Here is a 24,502-nt window from a genome sequence, read left to right on the forward strand (position 1 = left end):
TGAGCCCAGGCGTTTGAAACCAGCCTGGACAACATAATGAGATCACGTGTGTACAAAAAGTTTAAAAATTAGTCGGGCATGATGGTGTGTGCCTATAGTCCCAGCTACTCAAGAGGCTGAGGTGGGAGGATCACTTAAGCCAGGGAGGTCAGGGCTGCAGGTTAGGGCGTGATGGCACCACTGCACTCTAGCCTGGGCAAGGAAGCAAGACCCCATTTCAAAAACTAAACAAATAAATAAAAGCTCAGCTAAAAGCAACTTATTTACCATGTCCCCAGGTCATGGAATTAAGGGAAGAAGCAGAAAAGTTCTAGAAGAGGACTGGAGATGTAGGAGGACTACAGACCCCATGATGCACATGGAAATGGGCGTAAATCTGCACCACTTGCTCTGGGGCATGTGCGTGTGTAAGCGCACAATAATCTCTTAAGAATTAAAGAAAACTTGGAACAAAGAAAAGGAGTGAAGAAAAGCCTTAAGGAAAAGGGAAGGAATGTGTGTAGTCCCTCTACTTAAGGAAAAGATAGAGGGTGGGAAGAAGATCTTCCTTCAAAAATTTAGATCAACATTTGTTAGGTATATGTGATTTCCCAGGAAACTGCATGTATATTGTGGACCATATGTGTTGAAGATGCAGTGATCAAAAATACTTAGTCCCAGCTATTAAGGAGATCACAGTTTGGCAGCAAATTATTATAGAATGTGGTGGCTGTTCTAACAGACATATAAAGGAAGTGCTATGGATGGAAGCACAGAGGAAAAAGAGGTTAATAGTGTCTAAAAACCTAGAAGGAATGAAGATGAAAATTGAGATTTGAAAGGTGAGAAAGTCATTAAGACAAGGATGACTTAAAGGTATTCCAAACTCCTAAGAGATACAGGGAGTTTTGGTGGATGCATAATGATTGAGGAAGGCTGTGAAAGTCTTCTCTTAAAATCTCTTTCTGTCATGGTTGCTTGTTTATGGAATGAGAAACTAGGGGGTCATTTGCTTGCTTAAAGCCTCTGGCTTCTCCTGATGCAACTTCCAGGCCAGTCTACCTTCTCTTCTCAAATCCCCCAGCTTTTGCTTCAAGTTTACTTTCAGTCTGGCAAGGAGTTAGTCTTCTGAGCACAACCACCCAGTGTCCAAGCAGAGCTGGAACACCCTCCTTCCTCATCTCTCCCACACATACTCCTTCCATACCCACCAAGAAGAAAGGCAGCCAGGAAGAGTGGACAGGTCCAGAACCACAGAGGGTGATGAACAGATGCAGAAGTATCAATCCTGAGGCTAAAGAGTAATTGGGCAAAGTTTTGGTGAGACACTCCCATTGCCTCTGATGATAAGGAATGTTTTCTCTTGAAAGGCTTAAAATTGGTGGAAAGCAGTGGCTCATGCCCGTAATCCAAGCACTTTGGGAGGCTGGGGCACGTGGATGGACTGAGCTCAAGAGTTCAAGATCAGCCTGGGCAACATGGTGAAACCCTGTTTCTACAAAAAATTTAAAAATATTAGCCAGGTGTGGTGGCATGTGCCTGTAGTCCCAGCTACTTGGGAGGCTGAGGAGGGAGGATATCGTGAGCCCTGGAGGTGGAGGTGGTTGCAGTGAGCTAAGACTGTGTCACTGAACTCCAGCCTGGGCAACAGAGCCAGACCCTGTCTCAAACAAAAAAGTCGGGGGAGGGAAAAGGCTTAAAATCAATGTTATTATCCTTTATTTAAGGTGTTTTAGGCTGAGTGTGGTGGCTCACACCTGTAATCCTGGCACTTAGGGAGGCCAAGGCGGATCACCTGAGATCAGGAATTCAAGACCAGCCTGGCCAATGTGGTGAAACCCCGTCTCTACTGAAAAATACAAAAATTAGCCTGCTGTGGTGGCATTAGCTACTCGGGAGACTGAGGCAGGAAGAATTGCTTGAACCCAGGAGGCAGAGGTTGCAGTGAGCCGAGATTGCACCACTGCACTCCCAGCCTGGGCAACAGAATGAGACGCCATCTCAAAAAAAAAAAGATGTTTTAAATTTTAAAAATTGTATTACAAAAGTAATACATGTATTCATGAATACCAATTGGAAAACAAGTCAGCAAAACATAGTAAGTACAAAATGGATTCATACTCCTACCTCCCAGGAAAAAAATCAGTGTTCGCAGTAATATATTTCACACACACACACCCCCCTCCAAATTTATCTATATGTACTTAGATATAACACTCATACAGCAAAGTATATACAAGTGTATAGCTAAATTTTCACAACATAAACACAGCCATATAGCTGCCATTTAGATTTTTTTTTTAAAAAAGAAACACACATAACTAACATCCAGAAGTCCCCATGATGACTCTTCCAGTAGTTACTCTCTCTTCTTCAAAAGTAACACCTTGGGGCCAGGCGCAGTGGCTCACACCTGTAATCCCAGCACTTTGGGAGGCTGAGGCGGGCGGATCACAAGGTCAAGAGATCAAGACCATCCTAACACAGTGAAACCCAGTCTCTACTAAAAATACAAAAAAAATTAGCCGGGCGTGGTGGCGGGTGCCCATAGTTCCAGCTACTCGGGCGGCTGAGGCAGGAGAATGGCGTGAACCCGGGAGGCGGAGCTTGCAGTGAGCCGAGATGGCACCATTGCACTCTAGCCTGGGCGACAGAGCGAGACTCCATCTCGAAAAAAAAAAAAAAGTAACACCTTGGGAGGGAGGAGGGAGGAATGGGGGGTGGTGACTACTTACCTGGAACTAGACAGTAGTAATGGTTATACAACTTGTGAATGCACTGAATGCCACTGAGTCGTACACTTTAAAATAGTCAAAGTAGCAGATTTTATGTTATGTGTGCCACAATTTTAAAAAAATGACTGAAGGTAAAATAAATAACTACTGTCCTGTCTTCTAATAGCATAGGTCGACTTTGCCTGTGGAACACTGTAATATAGCTTTGTAACCACCTTTCTTTTTAAATTTTTTAAATCTTCAGCTCACTTCAGCCTAACCTTTTTTAATTTACTATTTCTCAAACAACTCTCCATACCAATAAGTATTTTTGATAACTATTTTTCACAGCTACATAGTTTTCCCTTTTAGGCAAATTTGTGCACGTACCTTTTCTTTCCAAGTGTAATTGCTGGGTTAAAGTTTTAACATGTTTTGAATATTAATTGCTAAACTGACTTTCAGAAGCATTGATACTACCAGGCTATCAGGGTTACCCTGGGATCTCAGGCGACAGCACCAATGACCAACACCTCTGCAACTCTTGCCTATGCTGAGCTCCCTCCTTGTCTCTTTCCCTTCCTTTTATTTGAGTCAGACTCTCACTGTCACCCAGGCTGGAGTGCAGTGGCACCATCTTGGCTCGCTGCAACTTCCGCCTCCTGGGTTCAAGTGTTTTTCGAGCTTCAGGCTCCCGAGTAGCTGAGACTATAGGTGCCCGCCACCACGCCCGGCTAATTTTTGTATTTTTAGTAGAGACGGGATTTCACCACGTTGGCCAGGCTGGTCTCAAACTCCTGACCTCATGTTATCTGCCTGCCTTGGCCGCCTCCCACAGTGCTGGGATTACAGGCGTGAGCCACCGCACCAGCCCCCTTCTTAAGTCATTCTTTCTTTGTTTTAGACCTTTCTTCCCAACTTCCTTCTACTTTAGGGCCCAGTTCTTTCAGAATGTTCTCCCATTCCACCTAAGAAACTCTTACCTTCACATTCTTTTTTGGGAGTTAATCCTATTAATAATATCACCCTTCAAGGCCCTTCCCCTTCTTGATCCCTATTATTGTGTTCATCATATTGTATTACTGTCAGTGAGATCTGGCTCCACTTCATCCATCACTGTGTGCTCCTAAGGGCTGAAGCAAGAATACAACAAAAGTAATGAGTAGGAACTGTCCTGTAAGGAGCCTCTCCTCTGTACCACAAATCACGTTCTCAAAGGGGCCATTATCTTCTTTATCTCTGCATCCCCAGTGCCCTCTACAATTCCTGCAAAGACCAAGTGCTTAGGACATTATTTGTTGAGTCAATGACAGAATTCTATGCTCAGGGAGCAAGCCAAAGGAGAAGATTGCTCACTCTACTCCAAATATGGGCACCTGTAATGAATGATTTTTTGGAGGAAAAAAAATCCCTACAATCCATTTTCCACAGAAGAGCCAGAGTGATCTTTTAAATTTGTTTTTATTTTTGAGACGGAGTCTCCCTCTGTCACCCAGGCTGGAGTGCAGTGGTGCGATCTCGGCTCACTGCAAGCTCCGCCTCCTGGGTTCATGCCATTCTCCTGCCTCAGCCTCCCGAGTAGCTGGGACTCCAGGCGCCTGCCACCATGCCCGGCTAATTTTTTGTGTTTTGTTTAGTACAGACGAAATTTCACCTAGTTAGTGAGGATGGTCTAGATCTCCTGACCTTGTGATCCGCCCGCCTCAGCCTCCCAAAGTGCTAGGATTACAAGCGTGAGCCACCGCACCCGGCTGATCTTTAAAATTTTTAAATCAGCTCATGCCACTCCCTGCTTAAAATCCTCCAGGGGCTTCCCACTGTGCTTTGAATAAAACCCAAACAATGTACTGTGGTCTCCATAATCTAGCCCCTGCTTTCTTCACTGGACTAATCTCCTACCCTTCTCTTTCACTAGACACAAGCCATGCTGAGCCCCAACTTTTAAAAAAAATGTTTGAGTTCTTACCATGGCCAATATTTTATGCACTTTATGTGTGTTCTTACATAATCCTCCTAACAAGTAGGTACTATTATGATCTCCATTTTACAGGTGTGAAAACTGAGGCACAAACAAGCTAAGTAATTTCCCCACAGTCACATCATTAGTAGTTGGCAGAGCTGGGGTTCAACACACTAAAAAAGGCAAAGTGGGGTACAAGGGCATGGACTTTGGAGACAGGCCTAGGAACTCCGTTTACAGACTGTATATCCTTGCAGAGTCACTCCTTATACCCAGTTGTAAACGGGTAAAAATACTTACCTTGCAACGTTGTTGGGAGATTTAAAAATATTTGCACCTGGGCACAGTGGCTCACACCTGTAATCCCAGCACTTTGGGAGGCCGAGATGGGCAAATCACTTGAGCCCAGGAGTTTGAGACCAGCCTGGGCAACATGCCAAGATCCCTCTCTACAAAAAAATACGAAAATTAGCCGGCTGTGGTAGCATGCACCTGTAATCCCAGCTACTTGGGAGGCTGCGGTGGGAGGATAGCTTCAGGCCTCCCGAGGCTGCAGTGAGCTGAGATTGTGCCCCTGCACTCCAGCCTGGGCGAGAGAGCAAGACCCTGTCTTAAAATAAATAAATAAATAAATAAATAAATAAATAAATAAATAAATAAATAAATATTTGCAAAACATTTTCGCTCAGGAAATAATAAACAGGAATTCCTACCACAGCCTTTTATGCTATCAGCTTGCACACACAGACACAAAGTCAACATGTAGCAAACTGTTCAGGCTACCCAAACCAGATAAATGGCCCCAGGAAGACCAGGAACACACTGTAATCATCTTTAAATATCCATACCCCAACTTGACCAAATGAGGCCTCCGCAGAGGCAATTGAATAGTCTTCCGCAAAGGCTAGCTCATTTTAGTATAAGTGGGAGAGAAAGGGGGCAATCTGACCAGTGGTTTAAGGGCTGAGTTGGCCCAACAGAATTGACCAGGCCTTACCACAGGCTAATAACACCTGCCCTTGGCAAAACGAACGCCAGCTCGGGATTTCTGTAGCTTCAGCCAGCTTTGTCCTTTGTGATAGTGCCACCTAGCGAGGGTCCGGAGGCACTACCTACTCCTGGCAGCTGCCAGGACCACTGCGACAAGGTGTTAGCCATTTAGGCCTAGGAAGGGGAATGGGGTCCACCCGAGTCAGCACTCCTTCCATGACTCCGTAGAGGAAGCCCATGCTGTCCTTCCCCCAAGCTCGTCCAGACCCATGGGATCTGAAAAGCGCGAAAGGCCTGATATTGACTAACACTTGTACATAACACAGCAGTGATCTATTATCATTCCTCATTTCATGGTGTCCTCGCATCGAATCCCTCCCTGGGAATAGGAAAAACAGGCATCATCCTCATGAGAGCCATTGTACAGATGAGGAAACTGAGACTCGGCGGGAAAGTGGTTAACCCAAGGTCACAAAACGCCATAAAAAACAGGGCTGGGACGAGAATCCACGCCTCTTGCATTCCGGGTTCCCGGCTCCTACCCCGACCACACACCCCAGTGTGAAGACACCGCATGCCCACCCCCACGGGGAGCAGAGACTCCCGGATCCTGCGCCGAAGACCAGCATGTGGGCGCAGGATAAGGCCTGCACAGGGAAGACCGCACTTCTTTCTTTTCTGTCCATGGAGTACCGGGCACGCTCGCCACGGCTCGGGGGCGGGGGAAGCGGGGCCCGGGGCAGGAAACAGCGTCCTGCGCGGGTAGCCCCTGGGAGCACGCGGCGCCGAGTCACGTGAGAGGGGAGAACAGGCGAAGGGGCGTCGCGCGCAAGCACGCACGACGTACGCAAACACGCACTGAGGCGCTCACAGAGGCAAGCCCCAGGCCCCGGGTCACATGTGGAGGGTGGCAGGCGAGAACCAGGGGGCGGGAAAGACGGAGAGATCACGTGGAGGAGGCCAGAGGAGGGAAGTCACGTGAGGGGGACGGAGGCGGGGCCGCCCAGGAGGAGGAGGAGGAGGAGGGGCGCGCGGCTTCCGGCGGCTGGGGGGCCAGCGAGCGGAGGGGGGGCCTGTCCCGGAGGTGGCGGCGGCGCCATCTTGGCGAAGGGGGGATCAGGAAGTGCGGACCGCGGCGGCGGCGGCGGCGGCGGCGGAGCCCGGAGCGGAGGCCGGAGGCTCCCGGCCCGCCGGCCCCGGAGCGGAGCGGAGCGGAGGATGCAGCAGCCGCAGCCGCAGGGGCAGCAGCAGCCGGGGCCGGGGCAGCAGCTGGGGGGCCAGGGGGCGGCGCCGGGGGCCGGGGGAGGCCCAGGGGGGGGCCCGGGGCCGGGGCCCTGCCTGAGGCGAGAGCTGAAGCTGCTCGAGTCCATCTTCCACCGCGGCCACGAGCGCTTCCGCATTGCCAGCGCCTGCCTGGACGAGCTGAGCTGCGAGTTCCTGCTGGCTGGGGCCGGAGGGGCCGGGGCGGGGGCCGCGCCCGGACCGCATCTCCCCCCACGAGGGTCGGTGCCTGGGGATCCTGTCCGCATCCACTGCAACATCACGGTGAGGATCCCCTCGCGTGCGCCTCTGTGGGGGCCCCTTGTCAGGGACCCAGGATCACTCCATCCAGCTTTTTGCTCTCGAAGGACCTGGGAGGCCGAAGCCCCTCTCAGGGCTCAGCTGTTTCTCTCCAGGTTACATTTGTTTCTGCTGCTTGAGGTTATGCAGTGCACCCAGAAACTCTACCATTGACCCCGATAGCGAGGGACACCCCGACATATGGCGCCTAGACTACCCGTTTCCACGAACCCACCCACATCCCAAGGTTCATGATTTTGGCTCTTTTTGGCTACTCCTCCACAACTTTACCTTGCCACCTAGGAATGCGTCTTTCTTCCCCTCACTCTTATTTCAAGGTTTTAGGCCTCGGCACTGACCCTAACTGCAAAGACCTGGCCTGAAACTCTCTGCACATTTCAGTGATGCCCCCTTCTCATTAGTACCTCTGACTTAGGAGGTTGCCACCTGTGGGATCCCCGCCTAGGCATCCCTCATGCAGCCCCTCTTGCTCTCTCAACTTCACCAAGTGATAGTTTGCAATTCATTGACTCCTCTTCCTTCTCTCCTTTGGATTCTTTTTCTGGTATAACCTCTAACTCTCCTCTTTTTGCCTCAGCTGGTAGCAGTTCTGCCACTCCCCTCCCTGTTCCCTGTGGATATGTCCATTTGCCCTGGGTTGTTGCTTTTCCTGGTAATGGTAGTGATGTGATGTGCGAGGGCTACCCCCATTTATTCTAAGCAGTAACAGTTGCATTTCTCCCTGGTGAGCGTCATTCCATCCTAGGCATACACCTTACAAGTCTCCTGCCTGGTCTACCCTCAGACATCCCTTGAACAGAGAATTGGCTTCTGCTAATTTGGGAATGTCTGGTACTGCATGCTATAGCACTTATATTGGTTGATGTTACCTGCTGTGATGGTATTCTCTCTACCGGAGCAGTAGCTGAAATGCTAGCAGACCTAATCGGAGTAGCCTGGGGAAAGGCAGAGTTGTGAATTCTCTGCTACTTGGGGGTCTGAATTCAACTTACTGGTGTTTTTTGTCCGTTTTCTCAACCAAACCAAGTTAAGGTTTGGTGAGGTAAAGCCTCAGTTTGGATTGATTGGTGCCCCACCAAAACTCATTTGTCCCATTTCTCTTTCATTTCCTTTCTTTTTTCCTGCTAGAAAGTTAAAATTGAAGGACTAGGAGTGGCTTAGTTAAGTGAAGACTTGGGCGTCTTTGATAATTATTTTTCCTCCAGCATTGAGGATTAGAGTCATGGCAATGCTAAGATACCCAGTAGAGGTGGGTAAGGTTTCCCTGGCTTGTGTGGGAACCTCAAGAGTTAATTTTGTTCCTGAATTAAGCTTCTAATTCCTTAAGTGTAGGTTTGCCACCATCCAGCTGCTCTGTTGCCAGAGGCCATTTACTGCTTTTGTCCCTGGCAGGAAGTTAAATTTAGGGGGTCCTCAGCTAGACTCCCCATGGCTATAAAGGAGAATTGTCCTAAACTAGACCCCTTGGTTTGGGCAGAGAGGGAGTCTGGTCAGGCTGCATTTGGCACCGTGGCTCAGGAATGCTGGGAATGTCAGTAGCGTAGGCTTCTTTTCTACCAGCCTGCCATGTGGAGCCCTACAGCCCACGCCTGGACCGAAAAGGTGGCAGGTTCCCAAGGGAGAGGTAGGGAGAATTGGTCTTTAAGGGGCTCTTCTGAGAGTGGTGTGGGTAGATTTTTGCCAGTATCCTTTTACTCTTGGGTTCTGGAGATACAGTCTAGTTTTTATACTTCCTTACTGAACTCTGCTTTTTTCACTTCAGTGTCATTGTGATGAGGTGATCCCTTCCTCAGCCGATTCTGGAGTTTGAAAAGCAAGCTTGGAGGACTGTTCTGGGTCCAGGGAGAACTTGAAGTCTAGAACTTGTATAGGCAGTGCAGGAGATGAGGAGTCCCCCTTCGCTGTTAGCCAAGTTTGGCTGTGCTAGGTTTCCCGGTTTGCACTCACGAGGAAAGAAAGAAAAGGTTCCAGTCTGCTTCTTGGAAAGGGTCCTCCCAGGGACTGTTTTTCTTCCAGTTTAGAATTTGTTGTGAAGCTGCTTGGTTAGATGCTGACCTGAGTTGGGCTTTTATGTGTGTGTAGGGGGTAAGGGGTGGGGGAGGGAAGCAAAGGAGCTAGAAGTCTTGGGGGGAAGAGGACAGGCAAAATCTGGCTTTTCCCAGAGTCACCCATTTTGATTGCTCTTGTTGCTCTTTTCTCTTCAGGAGTCATACCCTGCTGTGCCCCCCATCTGGTCGGTGGAGTCTGATGACCCTAACTTGGCTGCTGTCTTGGAGAGGCTGGTGGACATAAAGAAAGGGAATACTCTGGTGAGGGGGCCACAGGGTAGGGGTACATTTTGTTCCTATGAGGCCCATGCCACAAAGGCATCCTGTGAAAGGGATGTATACCATCCTGAATTAAGCTTCTATCCTGAAAAGTGGATGGTATACAGCTAAACATTTAGGGGACGACCTCTCAGGGGAGTTGCTTACTGAAGCCAGAGGGAGACCCCGCATCGGCCCTGGGATTGGTCCATCAGGAGACTCATTCCCACAGCCACATGGCCCATAACGCTTAGAGAACTAGTTATTGGTGTGGGGCCTGAACTAAGAGCTCATCCATGCACTTATCCAGATTGGAGTGGGGAAGGACTATTTGATGTCTCTGTGCTCCCCTACCTGTAGCTATTGCAGCATCTGAAGAGGATCATCTCCGACCTGTGTAAACTCTATAACCTCCCTCAGCATCCAGATGTGGAGATGCTGGATCAACCCTTGCCAGCAGAGCAGGTGAGCAGCTGAGGAGCCTCAGGCCCTGTTGTGCAGAGTTGCCCCACAGAGTACTCAGTAAATAATTGAGACAAATCTGCAGTAGTTTCTCTCCATCCCCACCGGTTCCCAAAAACATACACGTCTTATGACTCTCACCCTCGTTCTTCTCCAGATGGGAATCTTCTCTTGCTAAGTGGGGCACTGGTAGCTTCATCTCTGATATCAAAACTCACTCTCATGGGCAGTATCCCAAATGTTGAAAGGGAGCGGGGGAATTTTTACCATTATCTTAGCAATAACAATTGGTGGCCACTGGGGACCCAGGCCCCTTGTTGAGAACCAAGAATGCAATATCAGTCTAAAGAAAATCAAGTAAAGGAGGGGTTCTTAGGAAAATTAAACTAGGATTTGTGAGGTGGGTGACAGAGACAGCCATTTTGCTTTTCTTTTATTCTTTGGCAGTGATAGGCGAAAAATAATGGGCTGGTAGCAAAGCCATTCCCTGGGCTGTTGCTTCCACTCAGATCTGGCTGGTGGAGAGACTGGCAGCATTACAAGCAGGCGCACAGCTTCCAGACCTGGGGGCTCAGGGGAGTAGGTTGGAGGCTGCATTCTAGCAAGCCACTGGGGCTCTGATCTCCATCTTTCCCCTCCCCGCTGCAGTGCACACAGGAAGACGTGTCTTCAGAAGATGAAGATGAGGAGATGCCTGAGGTAGGCTTGCCCCCTGAGGTGGCATTGGCTGGAAGCTCTTGCAGTCAGCAGTATTGGTACCCATATCCAGAATTCCAGTCTAGAACTGGAGAGAGAAAAATGTCAAAGGAATTGATCACCCATATCCAGAACTCCAGTCTAGAACTGGAGAGAGAAAAATGTCAAAGGAATTGATCACCCGTATCCAGAACTTCAGTCTAGAACTGGAGAGAGAAAAATATCAAAGGAATAAAGACAGATTTACTAACCCGGAGGAATAGCCAGTGTAGTAGAGGAGACAGGGCACCCATATCCAACCACTGAAGACAGGTGCAACGCAGTTCAAACCAAATACTGGGTAAGTTAATTTCAAATGGCTTTGGAGCCCAACAAACCTGTGTTTGCATCCTAGCTATCCTAATTGAGGAATTTTATGTAATCTCACTAAGCTACAGTTTTCTTATCTATAAAGTAGGATTATAATACCTACTGCATATGGTTGTCTTGAGATTAAATGAGGTGTTATATATAAAATGCTTCAGACGATACATGGTAAGTGCTAAACAATCTACCTGATATATTCTCTAAAAACTTACTTGTACAGAATATAAAATCATGGTTAGGAATTTGAGCTTTAGAGCTAGACAGAACTTGACTGAATCTTAGCTCTGCTAAGGGCTCTGTGACTTTGGGCATGATAATTGACCTCACTAGACTCAGCTTCCGCATCTGTAAAATGGATAATGATAGAATAATGAGTGGTGGTGGTAAGAATGAAAGGAGCTAGTATGTGCGACACCTAGGACAGAATGTGGCATGTAATAAAACACTCAGTAGACATTACCTGCTGGTGTGATAATTAGGTATGTCCTGCCAGAAATAGGGAGATCACTCTGATTACTTTTGTTTCCTAGCATTAGATTAATATCCCAGGTTCTATAACGCTGTAAGGTTCTTGAGACTGGCAAAGGGTTGACGACATGAAATTTACTCCTCCCAGACAGTGGACAGCCCTCTGGGCCACACCCCCAACATCTGGCTGAGGGGTTGAACCCTAGATAGGGTCTCCTCCTCCCCTATGCTCAGTGAGCTAGCTGCTTGCTCACTTACAGCAGGATGAATAAGGGGCTAATTCTGTTCTTGACCTCTTCCATATATCTCTCTGGCAGTGGGTGCCTTTCTCTTTTCCATCTGGCAGTGGGTGCCTCTGCATACCTGATTCATGCCCTGCATTTGTAGTGAGGAGAGGAGATTTAATGATCCAGGTTTCGCCTTTAGGCTTGGAGCCCTGAGAACTCCCAGGTGCAATAGTCACCTGGTGAAACATGAGCTTTGAGTCACAGGGTCGGGCCCAAGTCATTTCTGCTAGGAATTAGGGAAGAGTTTCTGCTGCCAAGGGAGTTTTAGGAACAGTTGGAGCAGGGTCAGTCCAGGAAACGAGGGCTAAGTCCCTGCCTCGGTCTCAGCTGCAGCTCTGCTCGCTTCCTAAGTCCTTGCTGTAGCTTGAGAGCTGAAGAAGACATTTGCCTCATCCTTTAGATTGGAGGGAATGGGGCTGGAAATTGTTCTAAAAACGGGAAGCACATTGCGTTTATAAGACTGCTAGGTGGACTGCCTCACTTTAACTTTTGGCTCTTCGCCAAATGGAACTGGGAAGGTGATGGTCATTCTCTAACCTGTGTTGGTTTTTGTCCTTTTCCTTTCACTCCCACCCCACACCTCCCCCAGGACACAGAAGACTTAGATCACTATGAAATGAAAGAGGAAGAGCCGGCTGAGGGCAAGAAATCTGAAGATGATGGCATTGGAAAAGAAAACTTGGCCATCCTAGAGAAAATTAAAAAGAACCAGAGGCAAGATTACTTAAATGTACGTGCCTTCTAGAGAGAGGCTGGTGAAGGGGTTGGTGGGAAATGGCTGGGAAGTAGTAGGCCGTCGCATCTCAGTATGGAGAGCAGACTCCTTTTCTGTGCCTAATCCTTCCTTAAATCCTGGGCAAGCTGTCAGACTGTCCCTAAGGTCTAACGTGTGTTTACAAACCACACGACCAAGGAATGTTCCTGTCATCCATCCCTCACAGGGTGCAGTGTCTGGCTCGGTGCAGGCCACTGACCGGCTGATGAAGGAGCTCAGGGATATATACCGATCACAGAGTTTCAAAGGCGGTGAGTTTGCCCCAGAGAGGGGCCTGCACAAGAGTCACCCATAAAGAAGGGTATGGTGGCAAGGGGCCCAAGAGGTTCTGGGGTCCAGGAGTGCTTATGAACTTTTCAGGCCAAGAATGGAGCAGCTCAAGCCAGTGGCTTGGTTGCATGTCCATCTGTGGTGAACCTAGAGCTGTTGATCTTTTTCTCTCAGTCTGGGAAAGGGGTCTGCATTAGAGACCACTCACCACCTGGACCATCCTACTAACACCTATCTTTTCCCTCCTTCCAGGAAACTATGCAGTCGAACTCGTGAATGACAGTCTGTATGATTGGAATGTCAAACTCCTCAAGTGAGTGGGGACTCTGGGATTGGAGAGGAAGTTGAGGAGGAGTGTGAGTGGGGCTACTGTGGTGGGATCTCCAGGGAAGCCCCATCCAGCATTTTCATTCAGGGTCCCGGAGCGGGTGTGGGCAGTGGTTTGGTGGTCTGCTGCCAGCCAGGGCAGGGGAGCCCTTATGAAGCTCCTGAGGTGGAACCAGGCATCTGAACCCAGGCTTGTTGCTTCTTAGAGTTGACCAGGACAGCGCTTTGCACAACGATCTCCAGATCCTCAAAGAGAAAGAAGGAGCTGACTTCATTCTACTTAACTTTTCCTTTAAAGTAAGGCTTTTCTTTTCCAGTCTCTCGTCTGGCCTAGGCTGCCCAGTCTGCCTGACAGTCCTGTGGAGGATGCTGGCCTCCCTCCCCTGATTGTCGTCTCTCTCTCTCTCAGGATAACTTTCCCTTTGACCCACCATTTGTCAGGGTTGTGTCTCCAGTCCTCTCTGGAGGGTGAGTGGCTGGCATGTGGAAGAGGGCATCTCCTCTGGCAGAGGGCGGGGAAGAGACTTGGAGCTTTTGTCAGGCACAGCTGACTAACCTTTCTCATGCAGGTATGTTCTGGGCGGAGGGGCCATCTGCATGGAACTTCTCACCAAACAGGTGAGCCTGTCTCTCCTCCTTGGCCAGGCCGGCCTGGGCGGGGATTGTCTGAGCTTTACAGCACACACCCCTGCGGGCTGGGTGATAGGCATGATGTGGCACTTTCATTCTGCTGGGCTGGGTCTGCACCCACTGACCTAGACAGACAGGTGGTGGCAGTGCTGGGGGCAAAGGGCAAGGGCCCTCCTATAGACACAGCTGATTGCCCAGAGGACAAGCATGAGGCTTCTCTGGAAGCTCCATCCGGACCTGCTTACCTTGTCCCTCCCTTCACCCAGGGCTGGAGCAGTGCCTACTCCATAGAGTCAGTGATCATGCAGATCAGTGCCACACTGGTGAAGGGGAAAGCACGAGTGCAGTTTGGAGCCAACAAAGTAAGGATCCTGGCCCTGGGGCCGGTGGGGCTGGGTGGAGCCAAGTACACTTGGGGCCACTAGCAGGCCAAGGCTGCCTTCTTTAGAGGAATGAGCATAAGGCCCCTGGGCTGGTGGCATTGGATGAGAGGGCCTAGGGTGCCCATAATGGAACAACTGTGCCTTGGCCCCTAGGGACACCCCTAGGACTTTTGGGAGGTTGCGGGTCTGGAAAAGGAAGACAATGGGATTATGCCCCCAAGGGACCTCGCAGGTGGAGGGTACTTAGTGTTTTACTAGACCACAGTGCTGGGAGCTGGGACTCCGGGGTCTCTGGGTGACAGCCTGCAGAAGGTGAGGGGCAGTAAGGCCACAGCTAGCAATGGCCTGATCTGGTGGCTTCTTCTCCCCAGTCTCAGTACAGTCTGACAAGAGCACAGCAGTCCTACAAGTCCTTGGTGCAGATCCACGAAAAAAACGGTGAGGCTGGAGCCAGGACTGAGGAGATTCGGACACTTGCCACATCCAGGTTTTCACTTCCAGCCACAGAGCAAGAACCCCTTCTTTTGGTTTCTGATACTCAACCACCCATTATTAGCACAGCACCTGCCCCAGTTCTCCCAGGAGGGACTGACGGTGGCCAACATTCAGAACCTCTTCCAGAAACACACCAAAATGATCATATCACCGATAAACTTGGTGCTACCCCCTTCTCAACCAACTTTTGAAAAAGCTCATCTAACTCTCCCATCATCTCAGGTTGGGCACATCATTCCCCTTTCTTTCTCATCTCCAGGTATGCAGGCTCAGCTTCCCATGCACCTCTCCCCACATAGCATAGCCCTCCCCAATACCCTCTTACCTCTGACACTGGAGACATCTTCAGGGATTGGGGCAGGACAGGGAGGGTGGGCCTGAACCTCCACCTCACTGACCATTCCATTTCTTTGCAGGCTGGTACACACCCCCAAAGGAAGACGGCTAACCCTGGAGTATCACCCTTCCTCCCTCCCCAGGCACCACTGGACCAATTACCTTTGAATGCTGTATTTGGATCTCACGCTGCCTCTGTGGTTCCCTCCCTCATTTTTCCTGGACGTGATAGCTCTGCCTATTGCAGGACAATGATGGCTATTCTAAACGCTAAGGAAAAAAACAAACACAGAACTGTTTCAAGTACTCAAGACTGACTTACAGACCAACCAACAACCTTGCTGGAACCCTTGCTAGCAGGCATTCTTATAAAAGAAACTTTCGAGCCTCCTTATATTGCTGGAAACTCAGCTGTGCTCCAGACTAGAGCCTCCTTACCTATGCTATGGATTTTTAATTTATTTTCTCTTATTTCATGTACACTGCTTTTTTTGGTTACAGTGTATGATGGATGTGTATGAAAAAAATGTATCTTTGGGAAAACAATTACAGTTTGTTAATTTGAAGATGCTGGTCTTGACTCATCTTTATTTTTATTCGCACATCCCACCCCATCCCCTGAACTACTTGGGAGGTGGGGAGGGGTACGAGTCCACTGTTGCTTTGGTAGAGATGAGAGGCTGCGTTTTGCTGCTAAAGCAAGAGAAACATCATGGAGCTGAAGCACACACCTGGTCCGTCCCTAGATTTCTCCTCAAGGCCTCTGGAGCAACCAGCACTTGCCCCCTTGGAATGCAGAGCCTGGCCTGCCAAACTACAATGTGGTAGGCTGAAACGATGGTGTTAATTCTTAGGACTACTTTTCTAGTCACTGATGTTTTCAAATTTCTAAGAAAAAGAAAATGAGGCTCAAGAGGCTGCTTCGTAGAATTCCTTTTGAATGAATTGAGTGGGGATGGGGACACAGTCTCCAAGTGTGTATGTGGTCTTTTCTGATCTCAGCTGTGTGGCTGCACCTCTTCGCTGTTCATTGGTTCCTCTCCTGGAAAGTTGCTTCTAACCAGCACCGGATGGTGATCATTGGTAAGCTCTGCTCACCTCCCTCTCTCTTGCTTCATTTGGCTTTATCAAAAAGAACTGGCATAGCTCTGAAGTTGTTTGGCTTGGGAAATTATGGATTCTTTCAAGCCACTCCCCCAAGGTGGGTCCTACTAGAAAGAGTTAGCATTTTAAGGGGGGTTGTTCTATACATCTGTGTCCTTACCCCAGGTTCAGGAACTGCCAGGGAGGGAAGATGAGGTGGGGAGTCTGTACTGAGATGGAACTGTCAGTGCTGTGTTGTATGTACTTGCTGTTGTAAAAGTTTGGGCATGACTTTGCATCTAGCGGGTGCTGCCTGCATCTCTTTGTCTGTAAGCTTGCTCTGGGATTCAGACAGCCTCTTAGGACCTACGATGCCAGCAGCTCTCATTAAGAGTGAAATGACTGACAGAGGCCAAGGATGGCCAAGTGAAGACCCAAGTCTCAGAAAACCCAGACTTGGGACAACTGCCTGGGAACTGTAGGATGCTAAAGCAGTTCTGTAATGCTTTGAGACACAGCAATTTTCACATTGGCCATTCTTTCCCCTCCCCCACCCCTTTTCTTTTGAGGGACTTTTAATGTTTGCTGCTTTAGGTGGATGGAGAGTCCACCAGTCCCACTCAATGCTGCTCTAATTCTACCCACACCCACCTAATTAGGGGTGCTAATAAAACATATGCTGAGGTTGAGATAAAGACGGGACATAAGGGGAAAATTCATTCCATAGAGCTGAAATCTGGTTTTCAAGGCCTCTGTGGCTTTCTTCTGAACTTACCACCAGCCCTGGCTGGAATGTAGATTGTGTTTTTAGTAATGTGTACTGTGAGCTGTCTTCTGTATAATGTATTTTGTAATGTATTTTTCTCATCTACCAAAGGATGAAACAAATAAAATTATTTAAATAGTTTGGCTCTAATAGAATTATTCAAAGAAACAGTGGGGTTCATGTTCACTTGACATAGAGGGAAATGCCTGCCCCTGTGAGTTGCATAACACCAACTCTAAGAGAATCCTCCATTTTTCTTGCCAAACCCAGCACTCCCTTTTATGACCTTAAGTAAGTTTAGGGTTCTAATAAAGTACAAAGTATAAAAAAGAATCAAGGCCATATCATCATGAAACAATTTTCTTCTCTCCACTTAGAAGGCAAGGAGAAATGAAACTAACTCTTAGGTCGTTCCCCTACACTTCAAACATGTATCTATATCCCAGGCAGGGTTTGCATGGCCCAGAGCCCACACTGGCAGGCTCTAAGCTCACTGCAGCAGTTTTAGAGGGCACGGCAGGGCAGTGGAAGGGTGGCTGGAAAGAAGTATCAATCACTCCAAACTCATGAAACATGCCAACATTTATTTGCTCATTGGTTAAATATTCTCTACCTATTCTACATGGAATGCCAGGAAAACTAGCAGAGGGCTTCTCCATTATCCAGAATCTGTTAGGACCACTTATATCATGCTCTGGGGTGCAAAGAAAGACACAAGAAAGACCATCCCAGCTGCCTCAGGCTTTCAACCTAATGGTAGTTTCCTATGTTTGGTTCAAACGTTCATGCCAAGTTGGGGAACTGAAGACACATGACAAATGAGACTTCACTCTCTTTTGAGAGGGAAGCTGGGAGTAAAAGCAAAATGGAAATAAATCCTGGGCACAGTCTGGCCTTTTTCACCTCCCAGGCCTCAAGAGTGAAAGGGGTACGAGAAGACAGGGCAGGTGGCCTCTGGATCCGTGGCAAACAGGAGAGGGAACATGCTGAGGGAAGCCCCATTATTTAGACTCTTCAAACTTTAGGATGTGCGACTGAAAGAGAGAGACAAAGCCTTGGTGGGAAGGAAGGCCCACTGCAGCCAGTTCACCCAGCCCCTCAGATAACCAGTTCGTTTGATCTAAAAGAATGCCAGGTAAATATTGTGTCCAGGCCTAGGCAGCAGCCTGCTGCAGAGACCCTAAGGGCAGGAGTGGAGGGACAACAGCCAAGTTAGATGCAGGGGCAGTTACCTCCGAGTTCAAAGCACCAGTGATTTTCCCTTTGAGGATTCGATGGACAACCTCATACGAACTCAAAATGTCTGCAAAACAAGACACAACAACAAAACCTCAGTGGCACGGGGTTGGGCAGGAGGAGCAAAGGAGGGAAGCAAAAGGCAGGGGCTGCAGGGAAAGTGCTCTGGCTGCCAACCAGCTCCAACCAGCAAGTCTCTGCTAGTTCCTGCTAAATCCCTGCTGCCAGGATCAAATGAGATGATAAATGCTGAAAAGGTAGCATAGGGGGAGGGCAAAATAACAGCAGATAAAGGGAGGAGGCACTTGTTAAAATAATTACAGGGATCTGAGATTTTTAATGAGAAATTCTACTGGGGACAGAAAATCATGTTCACTGAACTCTTCTCTGAGAGTTCCGGCTGGATAGAAGAAGGTTGAAACCAGAGAGGGTTTCACCATGAGACGCAAGCACTCTTACATGCTGGAACCAGGCAGGGGGCTCATCAAAAACCCACCTTTCCCCAGGATGTCGTCCCTCACACAACTCCCACCATCCCACCAGTCCCCAAACTCTGGGACTGTTTGTATGTATGACACTGAATCACTAAGAGTCAGACCTAGGTTTCATCCCCACTATGCCATTTTCTTGCTATTAAGTATGAGTTCATTCACTTTTCAGAGCCGTATTTTCCTCATCCATAAGGGGAGAAAAACTGACGCTTGTCTGACTTATCTCTGGGTTGGGGACTCTGGCCCTTCTGACAGGCTGGGAGCTGCACTTTGAAACAGGAAGCTCCTCTTCCCTGGGTCACCTGAAGAAGCTCCTGATGCCTGGCTATTCCCAGCCTGGGCAGCAGGGACCCTCTTCATGCAATGACCCAAGACAACCTCTGGGTGGTGCTCCCTGCCCAGTGGGCACAAGCCCCACCAGCCTCCCAGGAAGCCTTGGCCCTGCACAATTGGGAGATGCCTTTCCATCTTTAAATATATATATAATATATCATATAATATGATATATATTATATGATATATTGTATAATATATGATATATATTATGATGATATATCGTATTATATGATATGTATATGATATGATATATTGTATAACATGATATATATGATATGATATGATATATTGTATAATATATGATATATAAAATGATATATAGTATATGATATATATTATACTATATATCATATATATTATATATATATATTTTGGCCTGGTGCAGTGGCTCACACCTGTAATCCGAAGACTTTGGGAGGCCAAGGCGGGCAGATCACGAGGTCAGGAGTTCGAGACCAGCCTGACCAACACAGTGAAACTCCATCGCTATTAAAAATAGAAAAATTAGCCAGGCGTGGTGGTGCATGCCTGTAATCCCAGCTACTCAGGAGGCCGAGGCAGGAGAATCGCTTGATCCCGGGAGGCGGAGGTTGCAGTGAGCTGAGATCGCGCCACTGCACTCCAGCCTGGGCGACAGAGCGAGACTCCATCCCAAGACTTAGTTTGTCTGAGGGCCGGGCACAGTGGCTCACACCTGTAATCCCAGCACTTTGGGAGGCCAAGGCGGGCGGATCACGAGGTCAGGAGTTCAAGACCAGTCTGGCCAACACAGTGAAACCCTATCTCTACTAAAAAAAAAAAAAAAAAAAAAAAAAATTAGCCAGGTGTGGTGGTATGTGCCTGTAATTGGGAGGCTGAGGCGGAAGAATTGTGTGAACCTGGGAGGCGGAGGTTGCAGTGAGCCGAGATTGCGCCTCTGCACTCCAGCCTGGGTGACAGAACGAGACTCCATCTCAAAAAAAAAAAAAGACTTAGTTTGTCTGTAAAACGTTTCCATCTCAGCTAAGTGCAGCAGCTTATGCCTGTCATCCCAGCACTTTGAGAGGCCAAGGTGGAAGGATCACTTGAGCCCAGGAGTTTGAGGCTGCAATGAGTTATGATTATGCCACTATACTCCAGCATGGGCAACAGAGTGAGAACCTGCCTTTGAAAAAAAAATTTTTGTAATAAAACTTTTCCATCTTACTTCCTATGTGTATGTGTATGTATGCTTCTTTACCTCCACTTCTCCTGACTGCCCCCTAAAACATTCTTTCATCCTTTTACATTTCACCTAACTTCGATCTTGAGAAGGGGCCTCTTCATTTCCACCTATGGAGAAACCCACAGGGGTCTGAGGCTAAATGAACCACATTAGGAGAGTGCAGTACTAAGTGCTGTGTTCTGGCCTCTAGCACTGGCATTCAAGTGCTAGTTTTCTTCTACGGCAGAATCCTTTTCCAGTGAAATCTGAAGCAACACGCAAAGTATGTAAAACAGATGAAAGCTGAGCAGCTCTGGTGGAAGCAGGGGTGGGAAATCTGCCCTCTTCTCTCCCCTTCCAGAGAACTCAGCCTTTGGGCAGCATCTGAGGTCCCTCTTGGGATCTTGGGCTCCAGATCCCAGGCATGAAAACCAACACTTGAGAGGCAGCTTTGCCGGGGTCAGATGCTGAAAACCGGGGTTGGGTGGAAAGAGAGACTGAAGCACCTTGGCCGCCCACTATGCTGTTTCCTGCTCAGGTCCCAGAAGCAACCATGGCTTCTCCTGTCCCTGAAACCCTCAGGAGGAAGGTAGATGTCTCACCTTTCTCCAGCATGAATGGCTGAGTCAGGGGTGGGATGGTCCAGAAGTCGTCACTGTCTAGGCTGCGCAGAGACTGCACAGGGATGGTGGCCAACTGTCCAAAATCAATGAACATGACCACAGCCCAGGTGTCCACCCTGTCCAGCACCCAACACCTGGCAGAGGAAAGGAGAAAGACAGAGGAAAATCATTCTGCCTAGTACCTGCACAGCAGTCCTCAACAAAGCGGATGTGAAAGTGGAGGTAGGAGGGAGGAAGAGCGAGTTTGCTCTGTTTCTCCGCAATCCTTGAGTGAGGAAATAATGATAAAGATGATTTTGAGAGAAGAAGCCACAGGAAAAAAAAACAGAGCCCAAACGAAGAGAATGCAAGAAGGGAGCATCTTCCCTGCACGCCTCTCTCATAGCCTCTACCCCTGCCCAGGCACACACCTGTTCCAAGCGTGTCCATAATCCCCCAGGTGGTACTCTGCCAGACAGCGAGTCCCGCGCTTAACGGCGGAGCCCTCCAGGTAGGGCTGCTGCTCCTCCGCCTGAGCCAGGGTGCTAAACAGCGCCTGCATGTTCTGGTGCAGAGCCTGTGGGGTGCAAAATGCAACGGCCCCGCTGCCTGCACTGCATTACAAATCTGCCTCTGTAGATGTCACCTGTTACATTAGAACCGCTAATCTGTCCCAAGGCCATCAGGTACGAGGTGGGAGAGAGAATGAGACTGAACCCGGGGATCAGACTGTAGTTACCCTGCATCTCCACCACTGACCGGCCCCGTCACCATGCCCACCCTAGGGAGGCCACGCAGGAAGGCACAGGAGCCTGAGGGGGCCAACAACCAGTCCATACCTCAGTGATGTGCATGGCCCAGAAAAATGGGGTCTTCGGGACGATACTGGTCACCAGCAGCCCTGCCTCCCCACGGACACTGTGAATGAGTGCCAGCCAGCTCAGGTCTCGGAAGCATTCCCTCAGGAGCAGCACCAGGAAGGACCCTCTGCGGGAAGAGCAAGGGGAGCAAGGAAAGGAACGACTGGACCAACGCCTGTCCTGCAGGAGGCTGAACTGCCTGGGGGATGAGTCCCCTAAGCAGAAGGGCTGTGCCCACCCCCTCTAGGGTGGGAGCTAAAGCCAGTTCCCAAGTAATCCCAGTCCACGGCAGAGGAAAGGAAGGGCCATTCTGGGGGCGTAGGGGCTGAAGAGTTCAGGAAAAGGAAGCAGCAGAGGGAAACAAAAACACATTGAGAAACTCCGAGAGAGGTGGACAAAAGTCCTCAATGGGTAGATTTGGGGCCTCCTAAGTGATTCACGAGCCTCTAAATGATGCAGGTGTGGACTGTCCACCAAGCAGGATATGCCTTCCATCCCAAAGCTGCTCCTCCCCTGCGTCTACGCACATTCCAAATGTCACCCTGCTGCTCCACAAACTCAATCACCTGCCTAAACCACGCGTAGCTAGTAACAAAAACAAAGCCACAGACCCTACAGCATTTCAAGTCAAACTGAGTATTCTGGCACTCCTGACATTAACAACGGTATCCGCTGTTAAAGCAAAGCAGGGGACATGGTGGGCATAATGATCTCATGGCATCCAGGGCAGGGGACGGTCACAGGCCTTTGCTGTACATAAGTGGAAGCTGATTTTATTATTTTGTTTTATTTATTTATTTATTTATTTTGAGATAGAGTCTCACTCTGTCGCTCAGGCTGGACTGCAGTGGCACAATCTCGGCTCACTGCAACCTCTACCTCCTGGGTTCAAGCGATTCTCCTGCCTCAGCCTCCCGAGTAGCTGGGACTACAGATGCCCACCACCATGCCTGGCTAATTCTTGTATTTTTAGTAGAGATGGGGTTTCGCCATGTTGGCCAGGCTGGTCTTGAACTCCTGACCTCAAGTGATCCACCCACTTTGGCCTTCCAAAGCGCTGGGATTACAGGCATGAGCCACTGCGCCCGGCTGGGAAGCTGATTTTCTAAGTCAGTGTGGGTCACAGCCTTACAGCCTGGGTCTGACACAGGAGTTCCCAAAAACTATCCCCCACCCCAGTACTATCCTTGTCCCCACTCTCTGGGGGACAGAGGATGTCTGTAATTGCCATTTGCCCTGGTGGTCTTTCTATACGTTGCTCACCTCATTTCCAAGGGGACTGCAAAGACGGCTGCCCTCAGTTTCTCTGTCTCACACAGGTCAACAGGAGCTTTAGGAGCGAGCTGTATAATAGCTAGAAAGCAGAAGACTAAGTCCCGGAGGCACCAGAACTACCCAGAGAGGAATTGCTCCCCTAACCCAAAAGAGACCTTGGCCCTGCCCTCCAAGGAAGCATAAAATGGACCAAGAAGCTGCAGCCCCCCACTTCTCAGTCTCTAGATTCTCATCCGGGTGGGAAGGGTCAGTCGGATAATATTCTTTAATTAAGAAAGCATCCTAGGGCTGGGTATGGTGGCTTGCACCTGTAATCCCAGCACTTTGGGAGGCTGAGGTGGAAGGATCACTTAAGGCAAGGAGTTTAAGACCAGCCTAGGCAACATAGCAAGACTCCATCTCACAAAAAATTTTAACAATTAGCCAGGCATGGTGATGCACACCTATAGTCCTAGCTACTGTGGAGGCTGAGGAGGGAGGATGGCTTGAGCCCAGGAGTTTGAGGCTGCAGTGAGCTATGACCATGCCACTGCACTATAATCTGGGTGACAGAGGGAGATCTTGTCTCAAAGAAAAAATGCAAGCAAGCAAGCATCCTAGAGGAAGAAAGGGAAAAGGGATATTTATACACTAAGGGTCATCAGGGGACTGAGCTGGAAGGGAGGCTGCAGAAGGGGCTGGAAGAGGTCCATTAGGAGCTGCAAAGCCACATCCTGGGAACGGATGGCAGCGCAGAATCTCACCGGCGGTTTTGCCAAATCCTTCACCAGAAGCCTTCTCCAACACCTGGGAAGAAAAATGAAAGGTCTCACTCAGCCATGGTGGCATTTGTTTTATTGATTTCTATGTTGAATCACTCCAGGTAGACTGGGAGACAGAGCATTGGCAGCCCCTGTTCTGACTCCAACTTTAAAGCTGACTTTTGAGACATCCATCCACTTTCTCCATCCTCACGGCATCCTGAGCCAACCCAAAGAAAAGACAATCAGAAGCAGGGAAGGCAGGGAGCAGGGCTGCTGCCAGGGAGCACTCATCCGGAGCTACAGTCACAGAATGAGCTGCCCAGCAGCCTTCCCCAGACAGCGGCAGAAAGCACCACCAGGACGCTTAGCCTGGTGCCCTGCTGGCACTACCTGCAGGGAGGAAAAGAAGAGGTAGCAGTCACACTGATGCAGGGCTGGGTGGGGACAGAAAGGCCTGGGTGCCCTGCCACTCCCCACAGCCTTGCAGCCCCCAACCCACGCTGGTCTCCCTCTCTCCACTGTTCTCACCTGAAAAACCCCCAACCCTGGGGAAACCCAAGTATCTATCCCCCTGCCCACTGCCCTGCATCCAGGCCTTTCCATCCTACTACCACCACCACCCACGCGCCTTGACTTTCCTTCTCTCCAAAGGACCTCACGTCCTCTCCTTTCTTCAAAACGCCCACAAACCCCGCCCATTAACTTGCCTCTTCATCAGAGGGCAAACAGAAAGCAATGAGACAGGAGGCCCTCTTCTCCCCACCCCACCACCAACCCCGCTCGCGCTCCTGCCCTCCCCACCATCCCTCCCCTGCATGGACCTGCTCCCTCCCGCTCTGGCTCAAGCCCTCACCCTGCAGACCCACCCTGCTGCTCCTCCAGCACTGTCTCCCTCCTGTGTG

The 24,502-nt window shown here is 49.3% G+C and overlaps 2 protein-coding genes across 2 annotated transcripts in view; one reads left to right on the plus strand and one right to left on the minus strand.

Annotated features, from left to right (window-relative positions):
* The first annotated feature begins 6,650 nt into the window (after positions 1-6,650).
* Positions 6,651-17,014, plus strand: UBE2Q1 (ubiquitin conjugating enzyme E2 Q1). Its single transcript, XM_003259364.3, has 13 exons — positions 6,651-7,188; positions 9,429-9,533; positions 9,891-9,995; positions 10,641-10,691; positions 12,399-12,539; positions 12,751-12,835; positions 13,107-13,167; positions 13,388-13,478; positions 13,591-13,649; positions 13,751-13,799; positions 14,078-14,173; positions 14,566-14,632; positions 15,106-17,014. The coding sequence occupies exons 1-13, from the start codon at positions 6,862-6,864 to the stop codon at positions 15,135-15,137; spliced, it is 1,269 nt and encodes a 422-aa protein (XP_003259412.2). The 5' UTR covers positions 6,651-6,861; the 3' UTR covers positions 15,138-17,014.
* Positions 17,015-17,438: 424 nt separating this feature from the next.
* TDRD10 (tudor domain containing 10) overlaps positions 17,439-24,502 on the minus strand; it is a 47,925-nt gene continuing 40,861 nt past the window's right edge. Inside the window, exons 7-12 of the mRNA XM_030823217.1 lie at positions 23,601-23,643; positions 22,846-22,936; positions 21,562-21,709; positions 21,154-21,299; positions 20,723-20,877; positions 17,439-18,177 (exon numbers count right to left, since the gene is read on the minus strand). Of these exons, the coding sequence (XP_030679077.1) occupies positions 18,029-18,177; positions 20,723-20,877; positions 21,154-21,299; positions 21,562-21,709; positions 22,846-22,936; positions 23,601-23,643 (732 nt within the window). The 3' untranslated portion in view covers positions 17,439-18,028. The remainder of the gene's footprint in view (positions 18,178-20,722; positions 20,878-21,153; positions 21,300-21,561; positions 21,710-22,845; positions 22,937-23,600; positions 23,644-24,502) is intronic.

This window comes from Nomascus leucogenys, chromosome 12 (genome assembly GCF_006542625.1).
Source record: "Nomascus leucogenys isolate Asia chromosome 12, Asia_NLE_v1, whole genome shotgun sequence".
Classification (NCBI taxonomy): Eukaryota; Metazoa; Chordata; class Mammalia; order Primates; family Hylobatidae; genus Nomascus; species Nomascus leucogenys.